General features: G+C 37.5%; 2 protein-coding genes, 1 long non-coding RNA gene and 2 other non-coding genes across 6 annotated transcripts; 4 read left to right on the forward strand and 1 right to left on the reverse strand.

Annotated features, from left to right (window-relative positions):
- Nucleotides 1-955: 955 nt before the first annotated feature.
- On the forward strand, nucleotides 956-1,851 carry LOC131020769 (RING-H2 finger protein ATL67-like). The gene has a single exon (XM_057949777.1). The coding sequence runs from the start codon at nucleotides 1,140-1,142 to the stop codon at nucleotides 1,713-1,715; it is 576 nt and encodes a 191-aa protein (XP_057805760.1). The 5' UTR covers nucleotides 956-1,139; the 3' UTR covers nucleotides 1,716-1,851.
- A 1,363-nt stretch (nucleotides 1,852-3,214) lies between these two features.
- LOC131020770 (uncharacterized) lies at nucleotides 3,215-3,860 on the forward strand. Of its 2 annotated transcripts, none has more exons than XR_009100763.1 (2): nucleotides 3,215-3,373; nucleotides 3,479-3,860. It is a non-coding gene; the product is annotated as an uncharacterized LOC131020770 (long non-coding RNA). The 2 variants fall into 2 exon arrangements; XR_009100764.1 differs by having other exon boundaries at nucleotides 3,229-3,373; nucleotides 3,488-3,860.
- LOC131024014 (small nucleolar RNA snoR145) lies at nucleotides 3,682-3,832 on the forward strand. Its single transcript, XR_009101610.1, has one exon. It is a non-coding gene; the product is annotated as a small nucleolar RNA snoR145 (small nucleolar RNA).
- A 1,802-nt stretch (nucleotides 3,861-5,662) lies between the features above and the next one.
- Nucleotides 5,663-5,746, forward strand: TRNAL-CAA (transfer RNA leucine (anticodon CAA)). The gene has a single exon. It is a non-coding gene; the product is annotated as a tRNA-Leu (tRNA).
- Nucleotides 5,747-11,632: 5,886 nt separating this feature from the next.
- Nucleotides 11,633-12,972, reverse strand: LOC131020768 (uncharacterized). The gene is made up of 2 exons (XM_057949776.1): nucleotides 12,215-12,972; nucleotides 11,633-11,907 (listed from the first exon to the last, which is right to left on the reverse strand). The coding sequence occupies exons 1-2, from the start codon at nucleotides 12,759-12,761 to the stop codon at nucleotides 11,900-11,902; spliced, it is 555 nt and encodes a 184-aa protein (XP_057805759.1). The 5' UTR covers nucleotides 12,762-12,972; the 3' UTR covers nucleotides 11,633-11,899.
- Nucleotides 12,973-23,084: the final 10,112 nt, after the last annotated feature.

Genomic DNA, 23,084 nt, shown 5'->3' on the forward strand with positions numbered 1-23,084 from the left:
TTTCAATAAACAAACTTAAAATGAGTAATAGTGAAAGGATCTAGAAACCGTCAAATCTTATAGTACTAAGGAAAATTATTAATTATGTAATATGAGACGGGATTAGGTTCAAATAAAAATTTATTTTAGAAAATAGATTAAAAATTACTTTTAGTTTTTAGATCATAAAATAAAGATTTACAGTAAATCTATCATTTTTTGAAAGAAATAATGGTTTTGAGTTCAAATATTATTATAAATCATTTTTTATTTAATTTTCACAATAAATTTCCATCATGTTTATTATATAATTCATCATAACTTTATACTTCATATAATTTACTATATTTTAAAGGTTTATAAGCTCACATAGTTTGAGTCATTGAGCCAAGTAAATTATAGAATCGAAAATTCTCATTTCCAAATGTCGAAATTGAAAAATCACAATTCCCCAAAACCCAAAGTCCAAAATTCAAACGGTTGTCTATCTTCACCTCCTATGTTGAAACCCCATCTTTTCATAAGTAACAAAAGAGTGATACTCCCTCCATCCGCCAAAATTATGTAAAATGGCTTGGGCACGGGATTTAATAAAATTGATGATGATTTTGATGTAGTGGAGAAAGGGTCCCACCACTTTATGAGATGTGTGGTTGAGATTGAATTTTGAGTGGGTTTTTTGTAAATAAAGAGTGTTAGTAAGGATAAAATATTAAAGAGGATGGTGGGACCATTGCCAAAAAAGGAAAGTGACATAATCTTGGCGGACGCCAAATATAGTAATTTTTACATAATTTTGGCGGACGGAGGGAGTAATACTTTTCTTCAAAAAAAACAAAAGAGTGATACTAAAAAGTCATAGGGTTCGCTCATAAATTAGTTAAATAAAAAATATATTGATAATACAGTAAAATAGTTAAATTATATTTTTATTTTAAAAATAAATTATAGTGACACCATAGATTTATTGAAAAATAAAATATTTTTTGTTGGAATTGAAAAATAAAATATACTATTGAATATGAAGAATCACCCCATGTTGTTGACCCATTAAATGAGTTCCTCTGTTTCCACATTCGAGTATTAAATGCTGCATCTATGCCCCCAACCCCCACCCACCCCCTCACTCAGATGGCATTTTCCACCCCCTTTCTCTCCAAATGTCCGCCTCGCCACCGCCTCCGCCTCCGCCGCCGCCGTTAGCCCCCTCCCTCTCCAGAAACCTCACCTCGATCGGCGCCATCTCCATCGCCCTCGGCTTCGTCGTCTTCTTCTCCATCCTCCTCCTCGCCTCCTACATCTGCTACCGATCCCTCTCCCGCCGCCGCCGCCGCCACGGAGGCGGAAATCCAAACCCTAGGAATTCCACGGAAAACAGCATCTATCTCCCGCGCATCATCTTCGTCGCCGAGGACGACGAGGGCGAGAACGACGCCGTCGTGGGGCTGGAGCAGGCGGTGATCAACTCGTATCCGAAGCTCGTGTTCACCAAGCGGAGCGGGAATTGGGAGAACGACGCCGTCTGCGCGATCTGCCTGTGCGAGTACAGGGAGGCGGAGATGCTGAGGATGCTGCCCGATTGCAGGCACTGCTTCCACGTGATGTGCGTCGACGCCTGGCTCAAGCTCAACGCCTCCTGCCCCGTCTGCCGGAATTCGCCGCTGCCGACGCCGCTCTCCACGCCGCTGCAGGAAGTGGTGCCGCTCTCTCAGTACTCCGATGGGCGGAGACGGTGAGGAAGGAATTGAGTTTTGTCAATTGTGGCCTTGTGGGGGTCGGGCTGTAGTTTCTTCATTTTTTAGGGGGGGAAATGTAAGTTTTTGAAAATTTATAATGAAATTACTTCAAAAATCTACCTAAGTCTGGATTTTATTCGATTTCTCATCGAAATATTATTGTTTTCCCAAACAATTATTTTGTTTTGCAATATTATCAAAACGTCGAGTGCCTTAATTGCGTATAAATGAGGTGAAAACGTATCAAAATTATCATCGTGCAATGATAATATGTTAATTAAATTATTCGATCATTGTAGCTCATTAGTAAAAAAACGTAAATTTTGAATATGTTAGCATTAAAAATATAAATATATCGACTACTGTAATTTTGTAAAAAAAAAAGTGCTTTATTACTCGAATCGTATTGGAGATCGTAAACGAGATTTTATGGTAATGCCAAAATCAAGAAAATTGTTCTTCAATAGAATAGTTAGAAAATTAAGTTTATGCGTCACAATTATAAAGTGCTGTTTTGGGTGTTCGATGACGATATGTGGACTTTTTGGACATGCAATCATGAATGATTAGACTTTTGTTCTTTGACTGAAAATTGTGTTCATACTTTCCCTTCTAATTATAAAAAAAAAAATACTCCCTCCATCCCAATAATGAAGTCTCATTTCTTCTGGGCACGGGTATTTAGAAGAGTTAAAATAGATGTAAAAATAGTAGGAACTACATAATTAATACTCCCTCCATCCACCAAAAATATGCCATAATTTCCTTTTTCGTTCGTCCACAAAAAATATGCCACATCCATTTTTAGTAGTAGGGTCCACACCATTCCACTCACATTTAAAGTGGCACCCTTACTCCACTATCAACTTCACTCACATTTTATTAAAATCCGTGCCAAAAGCAAAGTGACATATTTTTGATGGACGGGGGAGCACTTTAATACTTTAATTAATGTTTAATTTTCACATAACACTTTATTGTCTTAACTTTATATTTTCACCTTTATGGTGGGACTTAAATTCCACTCACTACAATATCCACTAATTTTCTTCTTAAAACCCGCCCCCCACAATGTGGAAGCAATATCGCGGATGGAAGGAGTATAAAAGTGTTTGTGAGTTAAAAAGATGTCTCACTTTATGAAAAGTAGAGATGAGAAGTAAAAGATTGTGGTGGGATATTGTACAAAAATAAAAATATTTATATTTTTATGAGATAACTCAAAATAACAAAATGTTCATATTTTTGTGACACGGAGGGGGTAATTTTTTTTGTTATGTTTAATTATACACTATTCAAAAGGGATCTTCTCATACTAAGCTTAGTGGGCCTGACTAATTAATTTTTAATGATACTTTTTGTATAATTATAGGTTTTCGATTATATTTTAATTTATAGGTAATGGGCTTTCTAGATGTTACTTGGTCAGGCCCACTAAGCTACCCAGCTTGCGGAGCTCTCACCATAAATATGAGCCACAGCAGCTAACCCTAATATCCAGCTTTCAGATTTCGTTTCTTTCCTTTGCAGTCATTCATTGTTTCTTTTTCCTTTTATTTCTCGTTGCATAATTTTGAAAATGTTTATATCTGTGATGAAGAGAATTACCTAGATCCCGATTGCAGCATCTCTTGCAGCAGCGTGAATGATTCTATTTGGTTCGTATTCACTGAGCAATTTCTTTCAATTTTCCCCTAATTTTCAATTTGCATCGACTGCAAATTTCTAATTTCGTTGCTAAAACTCTATCCATGAAATCGAAGGACCTATAGACGAGAGGCGTTTATGTGAATGCCGATTCTGTCAAGTTTACCTTCGGAAATAGATATTCAATTGCTGAATTTTGATCGCCGATCCGGATCTGTTTGTTTCGGTTAGGTTCTCCATATCTTCAGATATTTTTCGTTTTTAATTTTCCTTTTTCGATTGATTAGATCTCCAATTTATTCTGTGATGGATATTTGAAACGCGAAGGTTCCCAGCGGAGAGGAAGAGGTCTTGAACGACACCTCTCTAACACTTAATTTACACCTTCGCAAATGGAGATTGGCCATCTTAAACGGCGCTTCTGAAAATTATAATTTTGGATGCGTTTTGAACCCTTTGGCTATATTTTTTTTTTCAATTTTCATTTTAAATACTCCATTTTTTAGAGCTTCGTAACCCATTATGAGAATTTATTGATTTCTAAAAAAATCGATCAGCGTTACTAGGAATTAGCTAAGTCCTTTAAATGTGATGGCACTTTTTATAAAACAAATAAATTAATTAAAATGAATAGTGGTTGATGATCATGGTAACAGAATATCAATTAGAGAATTTGTAATGATAAGAAGAAAATTACTGGATTATCAATAAAAATAATTTATAATACCTGAATAAAATGGAGAACATTGCTGGATTATCAATAAAAATTATTTACAATACCTGAATAAAATGGTTCGAGATTTCAATTAAATCATTTTGTAATGAAGGAATTTCAAATGGAACTTGGTTGTTTAAGAATCAAGATGGAAATTTATAAGGAAGCCCAAATAACAATTTCCTAAATTGTGGGCCCAATTTAACGCTTGAAGGGTTTTGATACTAAAAAACTTATCTAATTTAATATAGTAATGTCTTTTATATCAAATCAACCAAGAAATAGAGAACTTGAAAGTTGGAACTTGGTAGCGAGAAAGACATACAAGTGAAATTAAATTATTAATTAATAAATCAAATTATATTGTTTAAGTTTCAATTCAATACTCCATAAGGTTTGATTTTTGACGTTAAGAAATCAATATTTTTAGTAAAATATGGGTGAAATTAACTTTTTTTTGAAGTGTCTATTTGTCGAAAAAGTAAGAAAAAGAACATGAATATATTATTTTTTAAAGTGAAATGAGAGATAATCATTCGTGAGCCCACTTAAATTGGGTGTAAATAATGAGTTATGGATTAATTTTTTATTTTAAGAAGTGATCTATTAAAATAATACATATAAATAAATAAATAAAACCTACTATTAAATTGGAGTTGAGAAATAATAATGAGCCATATTGATAAAATTGTAAATAAGCGTTAAAAGTGATGATAGAGATTAGTGGATTGCGAACTAATCGTATCGAGCCGAATATAGGTTGTGTGTGGGACGAACGTAAAAAGAAACTGAGCATACTGTTCTATGACGGAGGGATATTATTATTGTACTACCACAACTAATATCGTCTGTCCTAAAATAGATCGCAAACTAATCGTATCGAGCCGAATATCGTGATTTTATATTTGTGTTTGAATTGAATATTAATAGAATTGAATCAAATATTTCTCAAATAAATATACTAAAATTCAAATATCGAATCAAATACTAATTATTTGATTAGCTTATAACTACAACAGTGATGTGAGAAGTGTGGTTTGTGGTGGAATAATGACTTCAATTTGAAATTTTAGTTTAACAAGTGGTGAAATCTTACCATTTGAACACTAAAAATTTGTCATTATGTATGTAGATGTGTTTCGTTGCTTATTAGATTTTCAAATTGATAAAAAAGTACTAGTATTTTCGTCCTATTAAGCACGACTCTATTTTTTTTTTGGACACATACATTACAAAGAGTTTGATTAAAGTAGACGAATCTATTTTTTTAGATGCATGAAATGAAATACACTTTATTAGAGAATAAAGTAGATCGACTCATTTGATTAGAGGGTAAAGTAGATAACTCATTTAATTATAAACCCTAAATTATTTTCATTTTGGGAATGAGCCATTATAAACAGGATAACTCAAAATAAATTTTGTGTCACACTTATTGAGAACCAACGAGTATTTAATTTGTTATCCAATCATACATACATAAATAGCTCTTAAATTATATGCTACAAATCACCTAAATTTGTTTTTTAAAGTTTCCATGTTCACCAAATACCTATTCAACTTGAGCAAGATTAAACAAAACATAGTCAGGATGGCCGAGTGGTCTAAGGCGCCAGACTCAAGTTCTGGTCCTCTTACGAGGGCGTGGGTTCAAATCCCACTTCTGACATTTTTTTCTCCAAAATTTTCAAACATTTTTTTTCCATAACTCTTTATATACTTAATTACTCCATATAACATGCAATACTGAATTATATTTCCAAAATTTCCAAATATTTTTTTTGTTTCCATAACTCTTTATATACTTAATTATATAACATGCAATACTGAATTATATTTCCAAAATTTACAAATCCAAAAACATTAACTATCCCATATGCAAGCCAAAATCCTGCACCACATTTTTGAGGGGATGGTCCCAAAATGAGTGGACACAGATATATTACTACACAAATTGTTTTTTCACACAACAACATGTTGTTATACTTATGTGTCACGATTCACAATCTTCTTGCATCGCAGCCTCTCTCTTTGATTGGCACTGAGACATCAAGTGTGTGTTGTGTGTTTTTTTCCAAGTGCAGAAAAACAAAGGCTGAACGACGAGCTTCTCCGACATGCCTGCTGCTCTCTACATGCCCTTGTCTCTGGTCCCCTAATCTGTCTTTGTTTTCACCCACTCCAACGTGTGTAACCTTTGATTTTTTCCTTCTGCAACTTGTCTTCATTTTGTTTAATTTTTGCACAATTGACATATGATTTTCTTTTGTGTGATATTCTTCTGTTTGGTCACTCTCGAGCTCACACTGATCACTAACGTTTCTAGGCGACTCGAACCCCTCGAGTTACTGGTTGATTGGAGGGGGCGCGTCTTGCTGATTGAGCCGCGCTTCGTTGTATGAGAGGGCTGCTTCTAACTAATCTCGAGAGCATATAAGTTAGGAAGAGGAGATTGTGAGTTAGATTCCGACTTAGAGAGAGAAAATTGAGAAGAGATGAAACTGAAAAAAACGTATATTTTGCAAATAACAAACAAAAGAAAGAGTTACTTTTTGTTGAGAATAAGATTCCAAAGTTAGTCAAAAGAAAAAGCAGCATGTAAAGTTAGTCAAAAGATAATCAAGGATCCCTTAATTATAGGGATCCTCATGATGTTGTAGGGATCCTCATGATGTTTTAGAATATCAGCTCCCTTCTTAATACTATAAAAGGGGATGATTGTATAAGCAAGAAACATCAAGAAAAAAAGAAATATACAATCTTCTTCTATCCTTCTTCTATCCTTCTTTGTTCTCGGTTCAATCCTAAAATGATAATACTATGTTTTAACATGGTATCAGAGCAGGATTAACCATGGAACTCAGTTTTTTTTTCATCATTGTTCCTATACCTTCTACAAACCTTTGTCTCGAATCAAGGCTGAACAGCCCCCCTTCCTGAAAAAAAAACAGAACTCCCACAACATGTCAGAGGGTGAGAGTGAAACAACAACAACAAATCCAAATGAGTTAACGGTACAGATTGCAAATCTGGTACAAAACTCAAACAACGTCTCGCTGGGATTCAAGCTGGACGGCAACAACTATGCCGTATGGGCCCGTCTTATGAAGGTGGCCATAGGGAGCAGAGGCAAATCCAGTCACATAACCGGCAAACCACCACCACCAAAAACAACGGATTCCGACTACTACAAATGGGAAGAAGCAGATTTGTCCGTGTTTTCATGGCTGCTACAGAACATGGAAGGGAAGTTAGTACTCAATTTCGCCCAACACCAAACTGCTAAAGCCGTATGGGATAGCTTGGCCGTTACATATGGAAGTGGAACTACTGATCCACTCCAGATTTATGATCTGGAAGTAAGAGCAAACAAAGTAAATCAAGGGCAACTAACATTGGAGGATTATTGGAACAACTTACAGGCGATTTGGCTCAATATCGACAGAAGAGAACCTAATCCCATCGATTGTTGCGAAGAGGGAATCACAAAGTACCGGAAATTGATTGAAAGCCGGCGACTTTTCCAATTCCTATCGGGATTAGATGCGAGATACGATAACATCCGGCGAGATATCCTCAAGGAATCTCCCTCTCCCTCAGCTGAATCGGCATTTTCTAAAGTAAGACGGGAGGCCGCCCGGCTACTGATTTTGCAACCGGCAACCAACCACGCCGACTTGGAGATCGCATCACAGGGAGGAATCGGCACGGGTCTTGCTGCTGCTCGACCCCTGTTCTCACGGTCAGAAGGACCGCCACCAATCAACCGCCACCAATCAACTGCTCGACCCCTGTTCTCCGGCGCCCCGTCGCAACGAAAGAAGGAGGACAAGTCGAAACTTTATTGCAGCCATTGTGGGATGCAGAGACACACAAAAGAGATGTGTTTTCAGATCGTGGGTTATCCCGAATGGTGGGACAAAAACCGAGGAACAGCTAAAGGGAAGGTAGCCGTGACCGTTGACAGCCAAGAAATCGCCGGCTCGGCAGTGGCGGTGGGCGGCAGCCATCATCCGATGGGCGAGAAAAGGGGAGCAGCGGCAGTGGCGGTGGGCGGCAGCCATCATCCGATGGGCGAGAAAAGGGGAGCAGCGGCTGTGAGGGAGGCGGCGCAAATGGGAGAAGAAGAAGGTATAGCGGCGCAAATGGGGGAAGAAGGTATAGGGTTTGGTGGATATCCACTAAACCCTCCAACTTTTCGAAAATTCCAAAATAAACCCCATTTTATTCCCTTTCGGTCCACAAGTTTGAATAAATCACAAAATGCACCCCATTCAAATTATTTTGAGCCCCTAAATTCAGATGAATTACATAGAGAACCCCAAGTTTTCAACAAATCTGAAAATGACCCATATTTTTACATAAATTCCATAAATACCTCTCGTGCCTACCAAGTATCAAATAAAACAGGAGATAGGGATCAAGGATGGATTTTTGATTGTGGTGCCACAGATACAATGACATTTGATAAAACCGATATCGTTGAGTCATCACAATCCTTTAGAATCCATGTCCAAACTGCTAGTGGTGAATTGACTAAAGTTGAAGGAGCCGGAACTATAGAAATTACTCCCGTTTGTGAGGTCCGAAGATCAGCTCGCTGATATCTTAACCAAGGCTGTGGACTTCAAAAGTTTTTCAGAAGTTCTTTCCAAGTTGAGTATCGGAAATCCCGTCACTCAACTTGAGGGGGAGTGTTGAGAATAAGATTCCAAAGTTAGTCAAAAGAAAAAGCAGCATGTAAAGTTAGTCAAAAGATAATCAATGATCCCTTAATTATAGGGATCCTCATGATGTTGTAGGGATCCTCATGATGTTTTAGAATATCAGCTCCCTTCTTAATACTATAAAAGGGGATGATTGTATAAGCAAGAAACATCAAGAAAAAAAGAAATATACAATCTTCTTCTATCCTTCTTCTATCCTTCTTTGTTCTCGGTTCAATCCTAAAATGATAATACTATGTTTTAACACTTTTGAACCTTGTTTGTTGTTTATGAGATTATGTAAAAATAAGATGAGACTGAAGCTAGCACTGTCTAGTGAATTGAGTTTTTGTTTCAATAACCATTATGAAAAAACGAGATAATGAACTAACAATTGAAGGAGTTAGGTTTGATGGCTTCGATTACTTATGAATTTATTAGCTTGAGTTCCCTTTTTATATCCTACGAATAACTAAGTATAAAACTAAAACCTAATACCAGGGGTCCATTAATGAGGGTCTACTGGCTCAAGCCTCGTTAAAATCTCTCTGGCGAAAATTCAATGAAAAAAACACAAGTAAAGGAAAAAAGAGTACTTAGTCTATACAATGAGCTTATATTCAAATATATAACTATACTCAAGATAAGCTTGCATATATTTTAACTTTTAGTTTTGATCATAAATTAGAAATTGAGCTTTTAAGCCTCTATTTCATAATTAATCTTTATGGAGCTGATCCCAACAAAGAGATGCACAAAACCGTCGACATCACTATTTTTTTCAAAAAATTTAAGTTTATAAAGCTTATTTTCAAATCTTAATGCCCTCTAAGTTACCTTCAGCTTGTATGTCCAATAGGAATCGTTCAGCAATATTAAAGTTAAATTAGTCTGGTTGCAACTTTATACTCTCTTCGTCCACAAAAAAGAGTTCACATTGATTAATTATCCAATTAATTCCTTTTGAGTGTTTGCAATTGTTTTTTTGTTACGTCTATGATTTCTACACCCAACCAAAATGTGTGAGAATGTGTCTTTGTGTTAGCAGTTGGCGTTTGAAACAATTGAAAAGTTAAAATGACAAATAGAAGGGAGAAAAAGAAAACAAAAGAACAAAATAATAAGTGGCAAATTAAAAAGTTGAACATGCAAAGTTGGAACTAGAGATATTATAGTCCCTAAATTTGGTACATTAGAGATTGAAACAAAAACAGAGCATGTGTTTTATAAATAATGCAATCTATAAAGTTACATATTGCTTGGGCCTAGATATAGGCTTTACTCATAAACTGCCAAATTTTCTAGAATTATAGACACCCAAAATAATCAAAATGGTTTATTATTGAATTCTTGAAGGGACAACAAGTACACTATTGAAAAGATCTAGTTAACGAAGCATCAATACACCTATATATGATAGTTTTTGAATAATATGATATTGCAAAATCATAGTATTAAATTTCGTTAGTATCGATCTCTCATGCTCGATATCAAGCTCAGATGTCGACGAACACACTTGCAATTGGATTTCATCTACATCATATGAATTAATGTTGGGCTAGTGAAAAATATGATTTTGAAGAATATAAAAGTTATGTCAAAGGTATATCTGGCACTTGCCTTTTGAATCGATATTACTATTCTGGTTAATGATTTTGATCTGCATAGTACAATCGAACAATTTATCTTGAGAAATAATGCACATTCATATATAGGTGACACATAGAAACTGCATACTACAAAGAGTAAATTTTAACTTATCACAGTATCATGAGAATCCCAAGAGTCATTCCACGAACTGCTAATCAATCAATCAACATTGCAATTCCTTCACAGACTCCGCAACGTGTTTCTCGAAACATCGATAATAAATTTCTCCAGAACCCGATGGCGCGTATGTTTCTAGATTACAAACTACACTCTAAAAATAAGGTGTGAGGATTAAATTTGTGACATCTTCTTTATCATGATTGACATTATATATTTCCCATTTTTAATTAATTTATGTGGAGTGAAATTAGGGCACAATTAACCCAAGTTGAGGTTCGTTAGGTTGAGAAAAGGATGTAATAACATTTAGATAGGACAAGTAGGATGTATTGGAGATTTGGAGGGGTTGGTCCCCCAATCATATCCATGGCTAGTTTGAAATACACATGAAACATCAAATCTTAACTAGTAATTGTCTTGCCCTAATTCTATATATCTTCCATAGGGATACGGTTGCAATAAAAGACAATAAAATTTAGCATTTGCATATATGCATACAAAAAGTGATTGTCTTAATTATATGGACCCTATTTGTCTATTTCTTGCAACCAAATTAATTAATTAAGTTTGTATAGGCTGAGGATTTGGATATCATTAGAGTCTATGGTTTGCTAACTAATTATGTCTTTGTTAAGAGGCGAATTGAAAGACTATATGTGTAGAGTAGGAACCGAGCCTATCATTATAGCTACCTTTTGATTTAATATAATAGAACAAAATAGAGAAAAAATAATATCATAAATGGATCTCAATCTTGCATACAATTTGCTTTGCATTGTTCTAGCACACAAAAATTAATGATGTTGCAATATTTTTTTAGTAATACTTTTTTAATCTATTGAATTCCCAATAAATTAATATTTTAACAGACCATATCCTTTTTACCTTTATTTTCTTGGGAAAATTAAAAAATGCTATTATTATTATTATTATTATTATTATTATTATTATTATTATTATTATTATTATTATTATTATTATTATTATTATTATTATTATTATTATTATTATTATTTATTTTTTTAATTGTAACATGTGGCCCCTCTCACCATGAAAATAATTGCAATATCAACATAGAAAATGCCAATAAGTTATCCTATCTGATAAGGGAATGCTCCCTTCTTCTCACAAATGATGATATCCTTTCCCAAAACTGTTCGAATTATTTCTGATACAACAACTGGAAAAAAAAAAATCTACTGCTACACACTAATTTCCTATGTAAAAAAATAATTTATTCACAATAATTAGGATCGACAATATATCAATCTCTTGATGAATCCCTAATTCTTAATCAATGCATGCATTAATTATCTCAAATCTCCACCGCCTTGCATAAAGCTCCTTTATTTCTCTGAAAAATATGGAAAAAAGAAGAAGATCAATATCATAATATAATTAGAGAAAAACATATGAGTTTAAAACTTTCTATGATCAGACTTACAAAAATATGCCAACTTTTTTCGGACTTTCAAAATTAGGTCAAATATTATAAATTTCGACGTTTTATACCATATTTGGTCAATTCGGTATTTATAGGTCACATGTGAGCCCAAATATGACCCAAAATAGTCCGATTGGCCCAAAAAAATGGCTCACGAACTCCGAAATTTGAAATAATTGGTTTATTTTTGCAATATACACACAACAAATTAACAAACCTATTGATCTTTTGCAGTAGAGAATAGCTTCACGGATTGAGCTCTCATCAGCATTATCATCATCACAACAAACGTAACTACTCGTCGAAGTCGGAGAGCTTCTCCAACTATTCTTGTCCATTTTCAGACAGTAATATTCATAATCACAACCACCCAAATCCACAATTGAGGAGGAGGGTGGCGAAGAAGCTTCGAGAACCTTCCGTTGAAGATCATCCACTCTGCTGCTTTTGCTCGAGCACCGCACGAACCCTAAACACGTGCGCAAGAACTTCTTCGACCACTTTCCGACGATGCAACAGCGGTTTCTGTCCGCCGCCGCCGCAGCAGGAGCAACGGCTGCGGCGGCGGCGGCCTCGGTTCTGATCCGCCCCTCCGAGAATATTTCATCTGCATTCGCGAATTCGGCAGATGAAGGGACGTCGAAGTGGAAATTGTCGTCGTCGCCGCCGCCGTTTTCGACTCGTCTGAGGTTGGGAGGCGGCGGCGCGACGACCAACCAGCTGTAGGAAAAGCTCTCTGTGGCTAATGCCTGAGAGTTTTCCATTAATGGAAAGTTTTGAAGGGATTTGGAGGAGAAGAAGAAGAAGAATGTGGTGTTTGAAATTGAGATTTTTGGAGGGTTAAAAACTTAAAATTAATTTGCTACAAATTAGACAAGCGTGGAGCATATAAATAGTGAGTTGAGCAACAACACATGGCATGTTGAGGTAAGTGATTTGGAATTTTTTGCTATTTTTATCGACAATTGACAAAGAGACATTGTCAATGTCAGCCATATAAAAGTCGGCAAAAATAAAAAAATAAAATAAAAATTGAATTTAATAAATTAAGTATGGGTCATATGAAGTCAAGATTATGCAGCTAGAGAGGGGATTGAAGGTTGCTAAATGCGGTAAATGAGTTAAATATATTAATTAATATAGGAATATTAACTCATAAAAAATAGAAAATTAATATAGGAATATCAAATATGCCTTTCTTACTTGTGGTATTATACTTTTTTGGTGATTAAAAAAAAGTATTATACTTTTATGTCATAGCTCGATGAAGCATACTTTTAAGGATGCTATGCGCGTGATTTACAAAAATGGCAATCTTGATGGAAAGCCATGTCCATTATTTAACTAGCCATATCAAATTATCAATCTTAAATTTGGTCAAAATCTCGATTAATAGTAAAATCGATTAAAATAATAATTATTCGATAATTATCACGCTACATTTTAAAGTTTGTATGCTAAATCAGAATGTGATGAAACTTCAATAATTACCACACTATCTTCTAAAGTTTATATACAAAATCAAATTTTGATTAAAAATCAGTATTTTACAGACAATTAATCTCTATTAAAATGGGAGTCTTTTATATCACTCAATATATATTGATTGAAGTATCAATATATGTTAGAGGCTTAGAGCTAGTGGGGAGAAGAACTGCAACAAACTCAATATTAAAAGCACCACATCAACTAGTATAGTCTATAGTCTATAGTCTATAGCATATAACAATAATTAATATATGCATGTTGTGATCACACAAAAATAATTGAAAAGAAAGATGGGAACATGTGTGTAGAAGATATTTTAATGTGGGCAATAGGACACATATATAATTGAAGTTCAATTCCAATATATATATATATATATATATATATATATATATATATATATATATATATATAAAAGTAAAGGGCCATCCATGTCCATATTATTTCCAGGAGGTTTTATGGGAAGGATTGAAGCAAGAAGCTGTCAGAATAAGCCAAGGACCATGCTTCAGACAATGAAATTCTGTGCCTCAAAAATACATTTAAAAATATGATCACAAGCTGCCACTTACATGCTGCCAAGCTTGGCAAGACTTCACCTATCCTCTAATTAAACAGGGTTTACAGCTGTGCCTCAACACATTAATGTTGGCTTGAATAAGCCCAATGGCTTGGTCCGAAACCCTAGCCTCGAGAGTCGAGACCCCTTCGGATGGCCCCCACACTCAACGATATATATATCTTTCTCGTACAATATCTTCTGAATTGATCTTGAATAAGTCGGTGGCTCGGTCCAAAACCCTAGCTTTGAGACTCATTCTTATAGGGGTCTCGAGTCGTGTGGACCACACACACCTTTGTTGGTGATACTGAATGGTTTTCTAGCTAATCGTACAGTATCTCCCAAATCTTGAATTGTTTCTCGATGTTGGGTTTGAGAGACTCCGTGCTCGTCGTGACATGATTGATTATTAACATTAAAATTCAAGAGCCTCGAGACCACTTCGGGATGGGCCTCAGAATTGATCTTGAATAAGCCAGTAACTTATAGTTCAAAACTCTACACAGCCTTGTTGGTGACACTGATAAAACGGGTTAATTTTCTATCGAACGTACTGTTGGAAATATGGTTTTAAAACCATATCTGGAAATTATTATTTAATTAAATATTTATTATTTAATTAAAATAATGATTGGATGTTAATCTACATCTCGAGTAGATCAACGTGATATACTTGAAGTCTCAAAACCGATTTCCGATGAGTGAGATATTGTATGTCAAAGTTTGGATGTTGAAGAGGGAAAAATAACATTTGTTATGTTATCCCACATTGGAAAACATAGAGATGTTTTTCATGTATAAGAATAGCAAAGCACATGGAGTTAATAAATTGACTTGTGGGCTTGCTAGTGGGCTTGATCTAAGTACTAGCCTCGCGCGCACACACACGCGCGCCGCCGCCGACGACGATCGATCGGACGGACGGACGACGACGTCGCCGCCGCCGGACGGGCGGGTCGGGTACGGGCCGCGGCCAAGGACTTGGATCTTGGCAATTGGTGCTTTGGGGTGGTGTTTGGGGCCCAAACTATTTTTTGGACCAACTCCATTGGGCTTTTATTTTTTGGCCCAACAAAATTATTTTATTGGCCCAACAGGATTTAATTCCCAAGCCCATCACCAGCCCACCAGCAACAGTTGTCAGCAGCAGCAGCAGAAGCTGGAAACAGAAGCACGCCATTACGACTTTTGCATGGCAACTTCAGCACGCCAGTACGACTTCTGCGCCCACCGGCCAAACTCTTCAACCTTCCAGCCGTAGGAGTGGAATTCAATGAATTGAATTCATACTCACCACATGCCTATAAATAGGCCTATGGAGAGCATGCAGAAGAACCACGAAAAATCCTGCATTCTGCCATTTACAAACCACTCTCCCTGCAAACACTTGTGCTCAGTTCTTCATCCTTTTTAGTTCGCCGGAGCTCGCCGGATTGTGGTGCTACATCCGACGAGACGTAGTCGTTTTACCTTTGGGGAAGATACGCCAAACCGAAGAGCACTACCGGGGCGATAATCTTCTTGCGGGAAGAGATTTATCTCGACTCGACTTAGTTTATACGTATTATTTATTTATACAGTGTATTACAATTGTATCTAATTATTTGAGTTGTAATTTCTCAAATTATTTACTTTGTAATATTTTCAATTATTTTGAGTCGTAATTTCTCAAAATAAATATTTTGTAATATCTCGTTCGTGTACCCGGTTCTAACAATCGCAAGAAGATTATTTTTCTCTGCCGTTGATACACGTTCGAGAAATGGCTCACACCGACGTCAATATGGATGGCTCCACCACCTCTGCAACCATCGGTTCAACCACGTCGTCAATATTTTCCTCGTTTGCATCAACGGGGGCTTCTTCGTCAACATCTAGAACTATTGGTCTTGCCGAGAAACCATCAACGTTCTCAGGCAAGAACTTCAAATATTGGCAAGAGAAGATGCTATTCTACCTCACAACCGTGGGGTTTGCCGGATTCTTAATGGAGGATAAACCTCCAACCCCGAGTGAAGGGGAAGGGGAGACAAGCCAAGAAATTCGTGCCGGATATTTGAACTGGTGTCGCGGCGACTACTTGTGTCGTAACACCGTTCTCATGTCTCTGGACGAACGGCTCTACTGTGTTTTCAAGGTTCATGAAACCGCGAAACAATTGTGGGAGGCCCTTGATCTAAAGTATCAAGTGGACAAGGCGAATACTACCAAGTATGTCGTTGCCAAATGGTTGGAATATAAAATGGTTGACTCCCGACCATTGATGGACCAAGTGGAAGAATTCCAAAATCTTTCACATGAGGTTCAAGCCGAAGGGATGCCCTTGGCGGATGCATTGCTCGTTGCAATCATCATAGAGAAATTACCTCCTAGTTGGAGGAAATTTCAAAACCTTTTGAAGCATGAGCGCTCGGAGATGTCCGTGCCGATATTAATATCCAAGCTTCAAATGGAGGATCACGTGAGAAGTCGTGATCAAAAGGGAAAAGCTCCAATGGAGGCAAAGGCCAATCTCACCGAGAAAGGCGGTCCCTCCAACAAACGTGGTCGTCCTAACCCTAATTATAAGGGTAAAGGAAAGCAAAGCGGTAGTCAACCATCAAAGTTTGATGGTGTATGTTATAATTGTGACAAAAAAGGTCACATGGCTAAGGATTGCCGCAAGCCAAAGCGGAAGAAGGCAAAGAGCAACGTGAACAACGTCGAGAAGGACTTCGACGATTGGAACCACGATGACTTTGCTGCCATGATCTCCGAGGTGAATCATGTGGATAATCCTAACGCTTGGTTCGTGGACACCGGCGCTACCGTCCATATATGCATAAATCGTGAGTTGTTCCACAACTACAAAGAAGTGGAAAACAAAACGATAATGGAGGCTAGCGAGCGGACATCCCAAGTCCTTGGCATGGGAGATGTGATTCTTCAACTCACGTCGGGCGTGGAGATCACATTAAAAGACGTATTACACGTTCCAACTGTCCGAAAGAATTTAATTTCGGGCTTTAGGCTTACGAATAAGGATTTTGAATTGTTTTTCAAATCCGACTATGTTGTAATACGCAAGTGGGGAAAGTTCCTAGGGAAAGGCTATGCCTCCGAAGGACTTTTCAAACTTGGTGTAAGAGCTTGTAAGCCTGCCAAGGCTAAGATCAATAAAGATGCATCAACCTCTTCTGCTTACTTGATTGAGTGTTCAGATTTATGGCATTGTAGACTTGGACATGTTAATCTAAATGCTATAAAGAGATTAGTAAAAATGAATTTACTAAAAGTTGATGAATACAACTCACAAGAAAAATGTGAAGTTTGTGTTGAAGCCAAAATGGCTAAGTTACCGTTTAAATCGGTAGAGAGGAGCACTCAACCTTTGGAACTTATTCACACCGATGTTTGTGATTTAAAGTTCGTGCAAATAGAGGTGGCAAGAAGTACTTTATCACCTTTATAGACGATTGCACAAAGTATTGTTACCTTTACTTATTGAAAAGTAAAGATGAGGCTATTGAAGCTTTTAGAAACTTCAAAAATGAAGCCGAGAATCAACTTGGATGTCGAATTAAGATGGTTCGAAGTGATAGAGGTGGAGAGTATGTAGCTCCGTTTGCTGAATTATGCAACGAAAGTGGTATAATCCATCAAACGACGGCTCCTTATTCACCACAATCTAACGGCGTTGCTGAACGCAAGAATCGAACTCTTAAGGAGATGATGAATGCCTTGTTGATTAGTTCAGGATTACCCCAGAACATGTGGGGGGAAGCTGTCTTAACGGCCAACTATATCTTGAACAAGATTCCACTCAAAGGGAAAGAAGTAACTCCCTATGAGCTATGGAAAGGAAGGAAACCTTCGTATAAATACCTCAAAGTGTGGGGGTGTTTAGCCAAGGTAGAAGTGCCTTTACCAAAGCAAGTTACAATAGGACCTAAAACGGTGGATTGTATCTTCATTGGTCATGCACTTAATAGCAGTGCCTATCGTTTTATAGTGCACAGATCGGAGATACCTGATATACATGTTGGGACAACGATAGAATCAAGGAATGCTATATTCTTTGAAAATATCTATCCTAACAAGGATAAAGGTACATCGAACTCTAATGATGGAGTTGATGGTGATGCTACAGGTTCTAAACCTATGGAAGTAGCTAGTAATTCTACTCAAGTAGATTATGCCACGGGTTCTAATCATGTACCACCTAATAGGAAAAGACCAAGGTCTAAACCTATGGATGTAGAACCGAGACGTGGGGAACGAGTTAGAAAAGCTAATGTCTATGGACCGGATTATGTTGTCTTGATGCTAGATGGCGAACCGGTGACGATTAAAGAAGCTATGTCTGGCTCAGATGCAGCTCTCTGGAAAGAAGCCATCGATATTGAGATTGATTCCATTATGCAGAATCATACTTGGGTGTTAGTGGATCTACCACCTGGAAGTAAAGCTTTAGGATGCAAATGGATCCTAAAGAAGAAGTACAAATCTGATGGTACTATAGATAAGTACAAAGCCCGACTTGTCGTTCAAGGTTTCAGGCAGAAAGAAGGGTACGATTTCTTCGATACCTATTCACCAGTGACCAGACTAACATCTATTCGGATGCTTCTCGCTATTGCTGCCTTGCACAATCTCGAGATTCACCAAATGGATGTGAAAACTGCGTTCTTGTATGGCGAGTTGGAAGATGAGATATATATGAAGCAACCTGAAGGGTTTGTAGTACCTGGGCAAGAGCACAAAGTATGCAAACTTCAAAGGTCTTTATATGGGTTGAAGCAAGCACCGCTTCAATGGCATTTAAAATTTGACAGTGTAATGTTGTCAAATGGATTCAGAATCAATGAGTGCGATAAATGTGTCTACATTAAGAATTCTAATAACGGATATGTTATTGTTTGTCTTTATGTAGATGACATGCTCATCATGGGAAGTAATTCCCGAGTGATTCAAGAAACCAAAGGCATGCTAAGTAAAAATTTTAGCATGAAAGATATGGGCTTAGCTGATGTTATCCTTGGAATTAAAATTCTAAGAAGACCTGATGGTATTACTATAACACAATCTCACTACGTTGAGAAAGTGTTAAAGAAATTCAACGCTTTTGACAAGCCAATAGCTAAGACACCATGGGAACCTAGTGTGCATTTGAGTGTACACAAGGGAGAACCTGTTGACGCGATAGAATATGCGAAGATTATTGGGAGCTTGTTGTATCTAACAAATTGCACTCGTCCCGATATAGCATGCTCGGTCAACAAGTTGGGCAGCTTTACAGCTAACCCTAGTAATGAACATTGGAAAGCTCTTGAAAGGGTTTTGAGATATTTGAAATATACTCAAAACTATGCGATTCATTATACTAGGGAACCCTCTGTACTTGAAGGGTACTGTGATGCAAATTGGATATCTGATGCCAAAGACTCGTTTTCAACGAGCGGTTATGTATTCACTGTGGGGGGTGGTGCTGTGTCTTGGAAATCCAAGAAGCAAACATGTATTGCTAGATCGACCATGGAATCAGAATTCATAGCTTTGGATAAAGCTGGTGAAGAAGCCGAGTGGCTTAAAAATTTCCTCGAGGATATTCCATGTTGGTCGAAACCTGTGTCGTCCGTGATAATTCATTGTGATAGTCAAGCTGCTATCGGACGAGCACAAAATCATTTGTATAACGGTAAGTCGAGACATATTCGTCGACGTCATAATACCGTGAGACATTTGATCGCTAGTGGAGTTATCTCAATTGATTATATAAGATCAATTGATAACATAGCGGATCCTTTGACAAAAAGTATCCATCGAGATCAGATGTATAAACTGTTAGGGGGAATGGGTTTAAAGTCCACAAATTAAGGATAATCATAGTGGCAACCCAACCATGATGACTGGAGGATCCCAAGAACTTGGTTCAATGGGACAACTAAGCTATGAAAATCCGTGTGTTGAACACTCGAATTGCCTAGGTTCCCATGGTGTCTTAGCTATTGGCTTGTCAAAAGCGTTGAATTTCTTTAACACTTTCTCAACGTAGTGAGATTGTGTTATAGTAATACCATCAGGTCTTCTTAGAATTTTAATTCCAAGGATAACATCAGCTAAGCCCATATCTTTCATGCTAAAATTTTTACTTAGCATGCCTTTGGTTTCTTGAATCACTCGGGAATTACTTCCCATGATGAGCATGTCATCTACATAAAGACAAACAATAACATATCCGTTATTAGAATTCTTAATGTAGACACATTTATCGCACTCATTGATTCTGAATCCATTTGACAACATTACACTGTCAAATTTTAAATGCCATTGAAGCGGTGCTTGCTTCAACCCATATAAAGACCTTTGAAGTTTGCATACTTTGTGCTCTTGCCCAGGTACTACAAACCCTTCAGGTTGCTTCATATATATCTCATCTTCCAACTCGCCATACAAGAACGCAGTTTTCACATCCATTTGGTGAATCTCGAGATTGTGCAAGGCAGCAATAGCGAGAAGCATCCGAATAGATGTTAGTCTGGTCACTGGTGAATAGGTATCGAAGAAATCGTACCCTTCTTTCTGCCTGAAACCTTGAACGACAAGTCGGGCTTTGTACTTATCTATAGTACCATCAGATTTGTACTTCTTCTTTAGGATCCATTTGCATCCTAAAGCTTTACTTCCAGGTGGTAGATCCACTAACACCCAAGTATGATTCTGCATAATGGAATCAATCTCAATATCGATGGCTTCTTTCCAGAGAGCTGCATCTGAGCCAGACATAGCTTCTTTAATCGTCACCGGACATTGGAAAGCTCTTGAAAGGGTTTTGAGATATTTGAAATATACTCAAAACTATGCGATTCATTATACTAGGGAACCCTCTGTACTTGAAGGGTACTGTGATGCAAATTGGATATCTGATGCCAAAGACTCGTTTTCAACGAGCGGTTATGTATTCACTGTGGGGGGTGGTGCTGTGTCTTGGAAATCCAAGAAGCAAACATGTATTGCTAGATCGACCATGGAATCAGAATTCATAGCTTTGGATAAAGCTGGTGAAGAAGCCGAGTGGCTTAAAAATTTCCTCGAGGATATTCCATGTTGGTCGAAACCTGTGTCGTCCGTGATAATTCATTGTGATAGTCAAGCTGCTATCGGACGAGCACAAAATCATTTGTATAACGGTAAGTCGAGACATATTCGTCGACGTCATAATACCGTGAGACATTTGATCGCTAGTGGAGTTATCTCAATTGATTATATAAGATCAATTGATAACATAGCGGATCCTTTGACAAAAAGTATCCATCGAGATCAGATGTATAAACTGTTAGGGGGAATGGGTTTAAAGTCCACAAATTAAGGATAATCATAGTGGCAACCCAACCATGATGACTGGAGGATCCCAAGAACTTGGTTCAATGGGACAACTAAGCTATGAAAATCCGTGTGTTGAACACTCGAATTGCCTATTCCTTGTAGAACAGTGAGTGTTCGGAAACCTGCACGTGGTGAGGTTAAGTCTTTGACTTTTAATGACTCTAGAACTCCTCGAAGAGGACAAGTATAGCAGGATACTTGAGTTAAGAGTCACCTATGTAAGTGTGAAGTGGGGCCGCTTCGATTGAAACACTTATGAATCCAAAGAGGTGTTCCAAGGCCAGTAATGGACACAAACGTGAGAACGAATAAGGATTGAAGCAATATTGTGTCAATATTGTTGACTCAGTATACACCGAGGAGGACTAGTTCAAGGAACACAATCCACTAGGCCGCCGGTATACTCGATAATATTGACTATGGCAGGTTCAAAGCCACAAGCTACCTTTCCAAATGCAATGTTGTATCTTAAGAGGACTGAGCTAAGTGTTTGCATACTTCGCATACTATTTTCTCACTCATGTGGGGGATTGTTGGAAATATGGTTTTAAAACCATATCTGGAAATTATTATTTAATTAAATATTTATTATTTAATTAAAATAATGATTGGATGTTAATCTACATCTCGAGTAGATCAACGTGATATACTTGAAGTCTCAAAACCGATTTCCGATGAGTGAGATATTGTATGTCAAAGTTTGGATGTTGAAGAGGGAAAAATAACATTTGTTATGTTATCCCACATTGGAAAACATAGAGATGTTTTTCATGTATAAGAATAGCAAAGCACATGGAGTTAATAAATTGACTTGTGGGCTTGCTAGTGGGCTTGATCTAAGTACTAGCCTCGCGCGCACACACACACGCGCGCCGCCGCCGACGACGATCGATCGATCGGACGGACGGACGGACGGACGGACGACGACGTCGCCGCCGCCGGACGGGCGGGTCGGGTACGGGCCGCGGCCAAGGACTTGGATCTTGGCAATTGGTGCTTTGGGGTGGTGTTTGGGGCCCAAACTATTTTTTGGACCAACTCCATTGGGCTTTTATTTTTTGGCCCAACAAAATTATTTTATTGGCCCAACAGGATTTAATTCCCAAGCCCATCACCAGCCCACCAGCAACAGTTGTCAGCAGCAGCAGCAGAAGCTGGAAACAGAAGCACGCCATTACGACTTTTGCATGGCAACTTCAGCACGCCAGTACGACTTCTGCGCCCACCGGCCAAACTCTTCAACCTTCCAGCCGTAGGAGTGGAATTCAATGAATTGAATTCATACTCACCACATGCCTATAAATAGGCCTATGGAGAGCATGCAGAAGAACCACGAAAAATCCTGCATTCTGCCATTTACAAACCACTCTCCCTGCAAACACTTGTGCTCAGTTCTTCATCCTTTTTAGTTCGCCGGAGCTCGCCGGATTGTGGTGCTACATCCGACGAGACGTAGTCGTTTTACCTTTGGGGAAGATACGCCAAACCGAAGAGCACTACCGGGGCGATAATCTTCTTGCGGGAAGAGATTTATCTCGACTCGACTTAGTTTATACGTATTATTTATTTATACAGTGTATTACAATTGTATCTAATTATTTGAGTTGTAATTTCTCAAATTATTTACTTTGTAATATTTTCAATTATTTTGAGTCGTAATTTCTCAAAATAA

Source organism: Salvia miltiorrhiza, chromosome 4, assembly GCF_028751815.1.
Source record: "Salvia miltiorrhiza cultivar Shanhuang (shh) chromosome 4, IMPLAD_Smil_shh, whole genome shotgun sequence".
In the NCBI taxonomy this organism is placed as follows: Eukaryota; Viridiplantae; Streptophyta; class Magnoliopsida; order Lamiales; family Lamiaceae; genus Salvia; species Salvia miltiorrhiza.

Coding starts and splice junctions, on each gene's coding strand:
- LOC131020769 (XM_057949777.1), top strand. CDS start 1,140: ATGTCCGCCTCGCCACCGCCTCCGCCTCCGCCGCCGCCGTTAGCCCCC.
- LOC131020768 (XM_057949776.1), bottom strand. CDS start 12,761: ATGGAAAACTCTCAGGCATTAGCCACAGAGAGCTTTTCCTACAGCTGG.